Source organism: Carcharodon carcharias, chromosome 17, assembly GCF_017639515.1.
Source record: "Carcharodon carcharias isolate sCarCar2 chromosome 17, sCarCar2.pri, whole genome shotgun sequence".
NCBI classification, from domain to species: Eukaryota; Metazoa; Chordata; class Chondrichthyes; order Lamniformes; family Lamnidae; genus Carcharodon; species Carcharodon carcharias.
In genome coordinates this window covers 84,633,455-84,647,431 of record NC_054483.1, presented here as the reverse complement: position 1 = coordinate 84,647,431, position 13,977 = coordinate 84,633,455, and the positions used below count along the sequence as shown (strand labels likewise).

General features: G+C 42.4%; 2 protein-coding genes across 3 annotated transcripts in view; both read right to left on the bottom strand.

Annotated features, from left to right (window-relative positions):
- Positions 1 to 13,977, bottom strand: part of ptprea (protein tyrosine phosphatase receptor type Ea) — a 227,793-nt gene that overhangs the window by 210,612 nt on the left and 3,204 nt on the right. The window lies entirely within an intron of this gene.
- Positions 740 to 13,190, bottom strand: LOC121289672 (40S ribosomal protein S15a-like). Its single transcript, XM_041209297.1, has 3 exons — positions 12,786 to 13,190; positions 11,308 to 11,338; positions 740 to 828 (listed from the first exon to the last, which is right to left on the bottom strand). Exons 1-3 carry the CDS (start codon positions 13,188 to 13,190, stop codon positions 740 to 742), a joined length of 525 nt encoding a protein of 174 aa, XP_041065231.1.

Genomic DNA, 13,977 nt, shown 5'->3' with positions numbered 1-13,977 from the left:
TCTCACTGCGGTGATGTCCCATGAATGTCACATGGTTCTTTCTGGATATACATTTCACACCAATGCTAAAAATGCATCATAATGCAAAATAAACTTAAAAAAGAGATTTCTAAACCAAAAAGTCATAATGTCCTCAGGCCTAACAAAGTAATTTTAACAGGGAGTCCATCTCACTGGGATTTGAGATCATCTGCTGAGTTTATGGAGATTTAGGGCAGAGCCAGGCAATAGGCTGACTACAATAAAAGGATTAAAACAGATTATAGTTTTGATTGAGCTGTAAATGTATTTAACAGAAACTTAGTAACAACTATAAACACACACACACACATTCTTATTTACTTCTAACTCCTCCACAGAGTATCAGAGGTTCTGATTGTCAAAAGCACTTCTGCACACGAAGGGTTGCAAATGTCTAAACAATCAAAATTTAGAAAATATCAGCTGTGTTCTACTTTAACTGACTATTATTCTTAGGCCACATTAATGAAATTCTTGCTGAGGCTTGGCCTGGACTTAAAATCACATTGAAAAGCAAGCATCAACATTAGTGCCACTATTTACAACTCAAATGTGAAAAAACACTACTTACATTATCTAGAATTCCAAAATTAATAGTTTAAATAACTGAAAGCCAATCAAATGAACTGGCTGAAAGGGGATAGACTTCTATTTCCATTTACGTTGCTTTTGTTTACAAAAATCTCTTGCATTGTCTTAATTTAGAACCTTTGCACTCTTAGGCTCTTAATTCGCCATAGTCAAACTTCTGAACCACAGTCTTCAAAGACTTCCTGAAATCAACTGCTTGCCTCATGCAGTGAATTGCTGTGAGGTAATTACGTGCAGTTTACAACAATTTTTTAATCTTTTCATGACACATGAGTGTAGCTGGCTAGACCAGTGTTTATTGCAAATCCCTAATTGCCCTTGAGAAGGTGGTGGTGAGCTGCCTTCTTGAACCACTACAGTCCATGTGGTGTAGGTACACCCACAGCGCTGTTAGGGAGGGTGTTCCAGGATTTTGAATGGTGATATATTTCCAAGTCAGGCTGGTGTGCGGCTTGGAGAGGTACTTAAAGGTGGCAGTTTCACATGCATCTACTGTCCTTTTTTAGGTGGTGGAGGTCATGGGAAGGTGCTCTCAAAGGAGCCTTGGTGAGTTGTTGCAGTGCATCTTGTAAATGGTACACACTGCTGCCACAGTGTGTTAGTGGTGGAGCGACAGAATGTTTAAGGTGGTGGATAGGGTGCCAATCAAGTGGGCTGCTTTATCCTGGATGGTGTCGAGCTTCTTGAGTGCTGTGGGAGCTGCACTCATTGAGACAAGCGGAGAGTATTCCAACACACTCCTGACTTGTGCCTTGTAGATGGTGGACAGGTTTTGGGGAGTTAGGAGGTGAATTACTCGTCACAGGATTCCTAGCCTCTGACCTGCTCTTGTAGCCACAATATTTGCATGGTTTGTCCAGTTCAGTTTCTGGTCAATGATAATCCCCAGGATATTGACAGTGGAGGATCCAGCAACGGTACTGCCATTGAATGTCAAGGGGAGATGGTTAGATTCCCTCATGTTGGAGATGGCCTTTGGCTGGCACTTGTGTGGCACAAATGTTTATTGCTATCATCAGCCCAAGTTTGAATATTGTCCAGGTCTTGCTGCTTATGGACATGGACATGGACTGCTTCAGTGTCTAAGGAGTCGCAAATGGGGCTGAACATTGTGCAATCACCAGCAGACATTCCCACTTCTGACCTTATAATGGAAGAGGAGGTCATTGATGAAGCAGCTGAAGCTGCCCTCAAGAACTCCTGCACGCTATCCTAGGATTGAGAGATTGTCGTCCAACAACCACAACCATCTTTCTTTGTGCTGGATATGACTCCAACCAGTGCAGAGTTTTTCCCTGATTCCCATTGACTTCAGTTTTGCTGGGGATCCTTGATGCCACACTTGGTCAAATACTGCCTTGAAGTCAAGGGCAGTCACTCTCACCTCACCTCGGGCCAACGTCCTATAAAAGAGGACAGCCACCCAGTGCTGATAAACGATGAATGATCTCCTCTGTTCTGTCAGGGTAAGTCACTCTTCTCTTCACTCTCAACTCACACACTCACAAACCCATCACACATCCACAGGAATCACACTCACTGCCAGTCCAAGGGACATCACCATTCACTCTCTCACACACACCTTCATTGTCCTCATCCTGTCCATGGGACCACTTACCACCCACATGTACCAACCATACTTATCATCTGGCCTGGCAGGCATCCTGCTTACACTCTCTCCATCTCTATTCATGCAGAACAAGCTGGTACACAAGAGGGAGAGGTCGCAGATTGGTGGAGGAGTGCCCGACATCAAGGTCCCCAAAGACTCTGAAAACAGAGCCATCCAGCTGGCCAGCGAGGATCTGGACCGTTCCTGTGCTGACAGTGAGGTTGGCAGTGCTCAGCCAAGTGAGGATCCAGCAGTGCAACATCCATCAGACAACCATGCCTTGAGGGATGTGTCCTGTTTCACAGGCCACTGCCATGTACTAATTATCTCCCCTTGCTCCCGCAGGCACAGCTGGGAAACAGCCGACGGAGTTCACTGACCCAGGGCCCTCAATCAAGCCCCAAAGAAACCTCTGAAGAGGAATCTGGAGGCACCCTCCTTGAAGTCCCATCACAACGCTCATCCATACCCTCCACCAGCGCAGAGACACACACCTCAGTGGGACCTAGCTTTAGACTAGCCTCGGGGATCACAATCAGGTGAGCACATCACACTGTCTGATCCACAGAAAGAGGCGGCAAGGACTTCCCAGGTGTTTGGCACTCAGAGGACTGCTGGAGGCCAAAGATCTGCTGAGTCCGAGTCAGATGATGAGCCTCTGGATTCGGTCATGTCACAGTTGCTGGAGCTGCAAAGGCAAACTCAGGAACAACAGGAAGGGATGTCTGCTGCGCTCCTCAGATTGCAAGGCACAATGGAGAAGTCTGTTTGCCTTCAGGCTGAGGTGATAGCACCGGCATGCCAAAGCCCTGAGGTCAACACTGGTAGGATGGTGGCTGCCATGGAGACCCTGGTCCAGGACATCGGTCCTGCACTGCTGCGCGGGCTGAACTCCATCACTGATGCCACGTTGGCCTCCAACAGTATGTATCCAAGAGGATTGCGGAGCTGCTCAATCTCACTCCAGCTACCCCTTCTTCTCAAGGAGCCAGCCAGGGGCCCTTGGGCACCCATAGGGAGGAGAATCAGCAGGTGCACATTCCGGGGCCATTCACCCACGTGACGCCAGGAGTGTCCGGCCCATCTGAATCCCCACCTTCCTGTGACCCCACCAGCTCCAGCTCTACAGGCCGAGGAGGGTGCCAGTGCCACACAGCAGGACCCCAAAAGCAGGCCAGGGCCTTCCTGGGCTCAGCCCTCCAGAGTATGCCCACCAAGTTCGTTGCAGTCAGTAGGCTGCCTCGACCTCTGCCGTGGAAGTCCAGGGAGCACCAAGATGTAGCAGCAGGTTTAGGAAGTTTAAGAAGATGTAGTTACATTGCCTGGGCATGGGTGTTAATCACTTGTACATAATGTTCACTATTGTAAATAAACTCCCAAGAATGTCTCCTTGCCTATGGCTCCTTGTTCTGATGAGCAGTATTCATGTCACTCAGAAGTGAAACCTTGGTTCCTGCGCAAGTTAAAGCCAGGTGACTCAGTCCAGGGCGTCTTTCCTGTGCAATGTGTAACCTTCAGACCAAAGCCATGGTCCGGCTTCACACGCCCTGGACACTTTACTGATGCCTGCATCTCAATGGAGCTGGTCATTGCTGCCAGAATGTAGTGGGCAGGCGTCACAGAGTTCTCTCATTCTCTCTGTGTTGCTCTCAGCACCTTCAAGGTGGGGCTGGCCCCCATCTCTTCAGCATCTGTGACCAGTGATGCTGTGCTCCTGAACGGGTCAGCTGCTGGAGGTGGACAAAGGATCAGGTGTTTTTAAAGCTTTATGACTGTGTCTGCAAGATATGATCCTGATCACAGAGCACAAGCGACCTGCCCTCAGCCAGACTGTGGTCAGACATTCACAGAGGCTATGTAAAGATATATGGTGTCTCCTCACTGCATGTCGTCATCATCCTCTTGCAATCGAGCGACCTCGCTGCATCTCCATGACAGGAGCATTATCACAGAAGGTATGTGTACTGCCATAAGCCAGACTGGAGTCAAATGTTCACAGATGCACTGTGAGGATCTATGGTGTCTCCTCACTGTATTTCATCATCATCATCCTCCACAAACCTGGCAGCAATGAGGGCCTCCCAAGCATACCTACCTCATCTGGGCAGTGCGATGGACAATCGCAAACTGGTTTCATGATATTGTGAAAGTGATTTTTCACCTTCTCACCATATTGTCCGCTCACGCTACCAAACACGCCCAACACCAGTGAGCACTGTAAATATGATTCCATGAGGCTGTTGTTTGACTGGCCTGTGAGATAGCTCTCCCAATTTTGGCACAAGTCCCCAAATATTAGTGAGGAGGACAGGGTTGATAGGGCTGAGTTTGCCATTATCATTTTCCAGTGCCTAGGTCATCTGTGTAGTCCATCCAGCTTCATTTATTTTTTTAAGGCTTTGTAGTGTTTGATACAACTGGGTGGCTTGCCAGACCTTTTCAGAGGACAACACATTACTGTCAGTCCAGCTTCACACATAGGTCAGGTAAGGACAACAGATTTCCTTCCCTAAAGGGCATGGGACTTTACACCAATCAACAATGGTTTCATGGTCACTATTACATGCTGCATCCACTGTTTGGAATTCAATGTAACTTCCCCAGGTTGACATTTCATTTTTAGGTATGCTTGAGCTCCTGGCATGTACTTCTGCACTCTTCATTGAACTAATTCCAGACTTACTAATTGAATTCAAATTCCACTAGCTGCCATGGTAGGATTTGAAACCATGTCCCCAGGCCATTAACCTGGGCCTCTGGATTACTAGTCCAGTGACATTACCATGTGCCACTGCCTCCCCCAAAGTTTAGAGCTGAAAAATTTAAATGGCTTTTTCAATAGAACTGCACATACAATATATTATTGTTTGCATTAAGGTACACTGATACTTTTATCTTACTCAATACACTGAAACTAATTCCTGTATTGAATGTACTGTACTTAATTCACTTCTCCTCAGCTGGAAAATAGTTAATCATTAAACTCATTGATGCAGACTGCCTAAAAACAACCCATCTTATAATACTTCTACCAGGAACTACGTCACAGTAAACCACACATCATCACTGACTGAGTCAGGTTTGAGCTGTAATTTTATACTATAACATTCACAATGTAGTTTAAACACTTAAGCAAACCATAGATCTGAATTGATAATTTTATCATAAAACTACCTTTTCCACTAGGTTGCTGCATGAATAATTACTGCTGAATATTTGTTAAAGGAGGATTCTAGATCAAGATAGTAGTCATTTCCTGAAATCATGCAGTTCCTTCTTCAGCTATCGTACATCTGCCCAAATGCTGCTATTCCTGGATACACAAGCCACAGTACACACTACATGCATTTATTGCCATGAACTGTGGTGAAAAGTTTACACAGTTTGCTGGGAAAATGTTGTTGTGATTGAGTTAAATTTTTATATTAAATCTTCTAAGTTTCTAAATTCTCAAAACATTTTTATTGCTAATACATACAGATAAGTGCAATCCTTTAACTGTTGGGCAGTTGATGACAAGATATGAATCACTATCTCAATGGCTTTTGTTAAATATTTAAATCAAGTGACTTAAGTTTGATAATAGAACATACTTATTTCCAGAACTGAAGTGCTGTGAGTTCACATCAAAGTTCAAAAATAAATGATCTCTCTGAGCAGGCATCACTTGAAGTGAACTCACAAGTTGATATTCTGTATTACACAAAATTAGCAGACAGTAGTTGTGTGACAACTGAGAGTTTGGAAGTACAAATTCTTCAAATAGTGAGGTTTTTTTTTTCTCTACATTACCAAGGCAGAGAGAAAGACAGCATCTATGAGCTGGAGTGTCATGATCTCTGAGCCAAGGAGGATGGGAAAATGTCACCCTGACAGAGAATAATGAGGAAAACATGAATTCTATCTTTCTGTCCAAAAACAATAAATGGTAGTTAGGGTATCAACACTGAGGTATACAAAAAAAGTGTTGTGAATTTCAGTTCCTGGTTTGATCGTCACAAGTTAACCAGACCAATGTTGGGCTGGAGAATTAAACAAGTCCAGATGAGAGCCACAGTTCATCATTTGAAAGGATGAGCTGAGTTCTATTCCATTACCAATTTGTCTCTCTTCATCAGTCAGCCTTAGTTCAATGATAGCACTTCCATCTGTGGGCAAGATGACCGGACCTGATATTTCAGTGCAGTACTAAAGAAGTGATGGGAAGTCTTGTGGCACTATGGATAGCGTCCCTGCCTCTGAGCCAGAAGCTCTGGATTTAAGTCCCAACGCCTTCATAATCCGCAGCCAAAAAGGTTGATTATCAATTTGCAAATCCTTCCAACATACGCCAATAACAGGTAGTGAGAGAGATTTCTGGTCTGCCATGCAATGGAAAGAACATCGGAACCTCTTCCATCACAATCCATAGCTCCGGCCTACAACGTGAATATTAAAATACGTGTTGCTGCAGCAACTCGGACTTCCTGAGTGAGCCAAGTGCACTACCAATCATTTTGCATTTCAGACTAAATGTTAAACAAAGACCTTCAATGCCCTCTCAGGTAATAGTAAAAGGTCCCATGCACTCTGTCCTCCAACGTTATGGCCAACACTTATCCTCAACCAGATATCAAAACAGATTATTTTACTTAATTTGCCAATTGTGGGACCTTGCTGCGTGCAGACTGGCTGCCCTTTTTACTTACATTATATCAGTGAATGCACTTCGCAAGAACTTCATTGGTTGAAAAACTGTGGGATATCTTGAAGATGTGAAAGGCACCATACTTTCTTTATGTCAATACTTTCTTTATGTTACGCTTTATTTTTTGTTTCTTCTTCCGCTTGTGCTTAGCGCCATCTATCATTCCTTTTTCTCTTCCATCTCAGCCAATTTGTGCTCTCACAATTTCTGCTTTTATGCTTCTCATCTTTGACACTTATACTACTATTTTCTCATGGACTTTCCCAACTTTGTTTCATCCACTTCCTTCCAATCTCTTGCATAACTGTCAAAAGGAAACAGACTTCACCCACCAGTTGTTGCATCTTTCCTAATGAGTGTCCAGTGCTGATCATAACTGTTGAAAGTAACATGCAGATCCAGACTGAAGTATGCTTTTCATTTCCATAAAAGAAACATTATAAAGCTTATCATGTGCCACATTACATGCAAGGTGAACTGTAAGTGGAAGAAAAAAATCCTAACATTACACGTCTTTTGGGAATATTTTGATTATTTCATTTGTGTGATGTGTTTTTTAAAATGTATTTTATGGTGGGATGTGAACTAGGGTATATATAGTGAGCCATGAGGATATTATTGCCACTGCAATATAATATAGCTGAGATAAATACATTCATAGTACTGGGTAAATCTTCATTCCACTGATCCATTTCTTTTTGTGCCCATGCCATTGCCTTTGGCAGGGAATTGTTGTCATGGTTTGAAGCTTTGCATTCCACTGAATGCTGACTTTTATATTTTTCATTTGGTTGCACGATTACTGACTTGACTGACTGGGTGATACTGTTGAAATAGGAACTTCAAATCATTCTCACAAAAGCAGAAGTGTTTCACGGAGAGCTCACGGCTTCTGAACGCTAAAATTGAAGTGCTTTCATATAACTAAATGGGAAGCTGTACGCTAGATGTGATATATTATTACTAATTCTGTCCCTGTGCTCCGAATCAAATTGGAACCAATTTCTGCAATAACCATGCAGCTTCTTGAGAAATTGACATCATTCCCATTCTAAGATGAGCTGATGAGGTAAACTGAAGCGGTTAATCATCACAAACCTTTTAAAAATCAAATGAGACAAGTATCCCTAATTCTAATTTCCATCTAATCTGTCAATTTGTTATAATGTTTAAATACCGGCTTTTGGTAACATAATTAGGAGCCTTGGACTGGAAAAGCCTGACAGAGTGAGAGAGGTTAGTGAACATATTTGCTTTCTGGGTAACATTATTCAAGAACTGGAGATAAATAATGAAAAATCTATTCTTCCATGTCATGTGATACAGCACTAAAATGAATGAATTCCTGATAGGAAGCTGCTTTGCATCCCAATGATTTAGTGGGTTTGTCCCATGAATACTGAAGTCATACAGAATAGAAATATCTCAGGTGCTCTATACAGTCGGTGACAATTGTATTTTAGTTGGGGCAGCAATAAGGGTGCTGTAATAGGTTTCAGAATCCCTGGGTAATGGCAGACACAATTCGCCAGATTTCTCTCCTGTTTGTTATCTAGTGGCCAATGGTTTTAATGCTGACATGAGAACAGAATTGGACTTGGCTGTGAAACTCCCTACAATCAAATACCCAGGTTTTGGGGACGGGGGGGGCGGCAACATTCCAGGCAGGTTTTGAGGTCACACCCACCTGCCTGAGCACAGCTGCAGCCACCAGCCATCCTGAAAAAGAGTGTTTGGGTTTAGAAATGCAATCAGTTTGATTGTCACATCAGGCTTTCCATAGTCACGTGACTCTGGAGGCAGACATCTTACAGCAGTTCAATAAAGCCTCTCACAGAGATAGACACTGATGAAGACTGTTGTCCTTATACATGAAACAGGGGTTTCTCCCTACCATGGCAGCCCAGCTGCTTAGTCCATTTTTTATTTAAAATTTTAAAGAATGGTAGCACCCTCTCTCCCTCTCTTACATGAAAAGGCAACCTTCTGGTTCTTCAGTGCTGGAGGGCCTCCTATCATCACCCAACTTTGAGAGAGCCCTCCTGCCATCCGAATTGGACAATTAGTTGCCCTGGAGCCATTACTTGGCCAATTCAGGGACAAAAATCACTGCCAAGTGATTTTCCCTGCACACTGGGGAGCAGGAGGAGGAGGGCAGATTCCGACCCTGTTTGTCCCTGACATTGGGGTCCCAAAGCTCAAGGGAAAATCCTTCCTGTGGTATCAATGTTTTGAAAGAGCAGGAGAGGTAAGAGAATGGCATGAAAAGTAATTCTTGCAGTCTTTTCATTGTAGCTTAGAAATGTACTATGTCATAAAAACAGTTCTAACAGGACCAATTATATTGAAAGAATAAGAATTTTATGCATTTGTAATAAGTTGAACAGTAGATGAGCTAGTAGAAAAGTAGTGCGTACTGGAATTATTTAGGGTTAGAAGCTGTTTTACATTTACTCAATGTTTAAGCCACAAGGGGTACATGACTTTGTCATTTGGATAAATGTAACCTAATGGTATATTTCAAGCCAACTAACAACAACAACAAGTACAGGCTTGGAAAATGCTGTCACTGCACTAGACAGGGTTACTGAATGTTTCTCTGGGAATAATAAAGCTTGTTTGTTTACTCACAATTTTGCAGCTACAGTCTGTATAATAAATGTGGGCTATATCTCCAAAGCACTGGGATAGTTAAAAAAAATCAAGTAGTAATCCTCTTAATCAGCTGTGACTACAATTAAGAGTTGGTAATAGTATGTTAGTGCATCGCCAAAGAAGCCAATCCTGCCTCCCTCCACACAGGTGGGTCATGTACAGTTACAACAGTAAATTACCCATTATCTTATATGATGTAAAATCTGGCTCAGGAAATCTCTGAATCTCCACATCTCATCTCAATTTTCGATTGTTATAGAAAGGAGCAAATGGGATTTAAAATTTTTCTATGCTCGATCTTCAAAATTTTATGAATCCATAAAAAAAATTCCAGGCGAGCAAATGGAAGTGTTGAACTTAACGCTAAAAAAGCTTGTTACTTTACTTAAAGGGTGCCAATACTTCGTCATTTTAGACTAAATTTAGTTTGTCTCAATCACAGCCATTGAGTTAAATTTTAAAAGTTAAAGTAAAATTTCTTATTTTAGTTGATTAAAACTTTTAACAAAGAAAATTTGAAATAAACATTAGATTTTGACATTCCAGCTTTTTGAGAATGCATTGGATCAAAGGGCTCTAATTCTAAATCTATTATACAGCAAAAAGCAGCCAGTCGATCACTAGTTAACCTGGAAATTAACCGTGCTTTCTATGGATCCAATTTTTACATTTTTATGCATCAGGGGCGAGCTCAAACCATTTCAACCACCACAAAGCATAATCCTGATCAGATATAGCTTTGTCATTAGCACTCCTCTGCATTCAAATTTAATTTAAAAAGGCTATAAGTAAATTCACCAAACAATATGCAAATGGATGCACAAAAGCAACAATGAAGCATTCAGCTTAAACAAGCTCAAAACAAAGACAATGGCCAGGATTCTACAGCCCCTCCCACCCGGCGGGAAATTACAGCCCCACCAGACTGAACGGAGATTTACATGGCTCGCTGCATCCGCCGGGGGGAGGGGCAGGGGGGAGAGATGCTACAGTGGGGCCATAAAATCCTGGTCTATAACCCTGAATTTCTTCAAGTCCTGGATTGCAGTTGGAAATAGAAGAGAGGGACTTAAATGTGAGCATGAGGCCTGATAGTTGAGCAAAATTAGGCATAACTTGGAAATGCGGGGTCCTTGCCCAGTGATCTGAGTAGAATCTGGTATCCATATCATTAATCTACCTGGGCCACGGCCTGGAAGAGCCCAGAAATGCCTCCTGATGTTTTCCCTCTTACCAAGGGAACAATGACCTTGTTGGGTCAAGTGGGGCGGAAGGGATATCAGCGGCTGTCAAATTCTTCCACAAAGCTACAATGAATATTGAAGATGTTGCTACAGATGTCTGAAAATCTGATGATCCTGCTCTGACCTCAGATACATCAACGACATTCAAAGTGGAGATCAACAACAGAGCCAGAGCAGAGGACCTGGGGATTTGTAGGCCCATTTCTCTCACTATCCGATTCAGAAATCCAGCAATTCATATAATTGTTGCATACAGCAGCCATATTGCTCCTGTAAAATGCACATCATTAGGTAGATTCAACAGTACTTTATGACTCCAACTAAGTACAAGACACTGTGAAGTTAGGTTCATGCACTGGTGAAATTCAGTATCATACCAGTACCTGCATGGTATCCCCTCCATAATGGAGATCAGATACCTTTTCTGGTCTAGAATATAGTACAAATAATCTACTATATTTGTAGGATAAACAAATATAATATATTATTTCACTTACAAACATCAATTCTCACAGTATGTTGAAGAAACTGAAATTAAACAACAGTGAACATCAGCAAGAGAAAATAAACAGTTCTTTAGAGTTCTGTTATCAACAATGAAATTAGTGTCTACTCGCCCACACCCACTCCCTAAGAGCCTGTTAATGCATGCTCCCAAATAGGAATCAGCAAGTCAACACTTCCCTCAACTGCCAATATGCTGTGTAGGAGTAACATACAATCGTCCTTTTTGTTTTTACATAAAGTATTCTTTTATATATGAAAATATTTGGTATCAATACAAAATAAAATGTCTTTAAAAAGAATTGTCCTTATGAAAGTTAGTTTTTGTCATTACATTTTCTTAAATTTTGGATTCATCATCTGGGTAACACTGAATATTGTCACCCCTGTTTCTCATCAATAGATAATATTATAAATGCAGCACCAAAGTGCACTTTTTTCAATTAGGAAATAAATTATTATATTATTCCAGTCTGCTACTCAGCCTTCCTTTTATTCTTTCATGGTATGTGGGTATCGTTGGCAAGGCCAGCATTTGTTTCCCATTCCTAATTGCCCTTGAGAAAATTGGTGGTTAGCCACCTTCTCAAACCAGTGCAGTCCATCTGGTGTAGGTACATGTACAGTGCTGTTAGGAAGTGAGTTCCAGAAATTTGATTCCGCGATAGTGAAGGAACAGTGATATAGCTCCAGGTCAGGATGGCGTGTGGCATTCCTTTTTTTATTTAATGGCTGTTTAAAGGACAAACATTCCTTTCTGATATTCAGGTATTATTGTATATACATCACGCACGTAAGTTATAAAAACAAAAAAACTGCGGATGCTGGAAATCCAAAACAAAAACAGAATTACCTGGAAAAACTCAGCAGGTCTGGCAGCATCAGCTGAGAAGAAAAGAGTTGACGTTTCGAGTCCTCATGACCCTTTGACAGAACTGCAGCCCCTTCCGCCTTGGACTTCCTGTTGGCCCTGCACCCCTTGTGCCTGTGCTTCTGTTCCCACAGGTCGCTTCCATGGAGGCTGAATAGGGGGCACCTGGCCTCCTCCCCCTTCTGGCCCTCTCTTCCTCCGCAGAGGAGGTGCCTCCAGCGGAGACCACAATCCCCTTTCCCAGGGTGAGGGAAGGCTGTCTGATACCTGGGAGGATCCAAATGGCATAAATCCTCCAGGGGCCTAGAAAACAACACTGAGTCCCGAACGGAAGCCTCTTATTTCTGTCAAAACAGCTGTGAAGCGAAATGTAGATGCCCTGTTCACAAGCAAGGAGCAGCAACTTATAAGCGAAAGTAGAAACTACTCGCATTAACAAGTGCACTCACCCCTTTTATCCCACCCATGGATGAGGTTTTTGAAAATATGCCTGTCCGCCTGCCCGTTTAGCTCGTAAAGTCCAAGACAATTGGTGTCTCAAGGGCCTTAACTGGCCAGTTAATTAATTTGTTTTTTGGTTTCAATGTTTTTTTTATAGACTGGTATTAAGTTGTAGAAAAAGAATCCTAGGATTTTTCCTCCCGTATGTTTTCGCTTGGCCTCTTCATGGTCCATGACGCAAGCTGAGGTCATTAGAACCAGGTACCCAAACTGATGGGATGCCGGGAGACCATTTTGCCACCTTTCTAGCTCCTTTACTTCAACATCGAATCTGGGGCTAATGACACCGCACTTGTTCAAGCTGCCTGTGAGATTGACAACTATTTTCCCACCCCTGTGGTCATCAATAATCTCAAACCCTCCAATGTAGCCATGCTCCATCATTATAGTCAGGCATCTCACAATCACTTTGAAGCATGGTTGGATGAGAACCTGTCGTTTTCCACATTTCTCTGCATTGTTGATGCTTGCAAGAGCATCAGCAAGAACATTCATATGCACCATGATGCCAGTTAATTAATTGCAGGCGCACCTCCATCTTCATCACACACCTGCCTAGCGAAATATGACGAGGGTGCGTGTTGGCGTCAGCACGCTCGACCGATGTCAACGCGCTTCATTTCTCAGTTAGGCGTGTCAGGCACGCATACACACGCCAACCTAAAAATTATGCCCATTAATTCAGTTTCTCTCCACAGATGCTGCCTGACCTGATGAGTATTTCCAGCATTTTCTGTTTTTATTTCAGATGCCAAGCATCTGCAGTATTTTGCTTTTGCCTTGTTGTAGGGTGAGCCTGAGCTCTGGGGCAATAGTAAACAAGAAAGATTAGAAAACACTTAGAGAAGAAAGGGCTGAATTCAAAAGTGGAAGATAGGCCCAAACACAAAATCGCGGAGAAAAAAATAGAAGTTATGGGAAGAAATACATTGAATAGAAAAAGGAAGGAGGTGGAGGGCAAAAGAGACAGGAAGTTAACTCAGTAAGATGAAGACTGCTCCATTCTCAAAGGAAAAGTGAGGAGCAGGAAGAACTCAAATGGCAAATGGAACTAAAATTAAAAACTGTACTCCAGTGAAGTTGAATTGTTGAAGTAGCTAAAGGAAGAATTTACAAAACTGCAGGACAAATGATAATTTAAAAATTAATATAAAGAGTAAAAGAGTTGAAGAGGACGGAGTCACGGAAAGCAAATGGCTGCATTTCAATATTTTGGAAAAGATGTTTGCTGCATTTAAATTTCTGAAAATTATAATTAAAATAATTATTGATTAAATAAATCTTTGCAATC

Bases quoted from the DNA above. Each gene is read 5' to 3' on its own strand.
- LOC121289672 (XM_041209297.1), bottom strand. From the start codon at position 13,190: ATGGTGCATATGAATGTTCTTGCTGATGCTCTTGCAAGCATCAACAAT. The intron at 11,339-12,785 runs GTCTATAAAAAA...GTTTAATTTCAG, and splicing joins TTTTCTACAACTTAATACCA to TTTCTTCAACATACTGTGAG. The intron at 829-11,307 runs GTAAGTGAAATA...ATTACCTCACAG, and splicing joins TACTGTGAGAATTGATGTTT to CAATTCACTGCATGAGGCAA.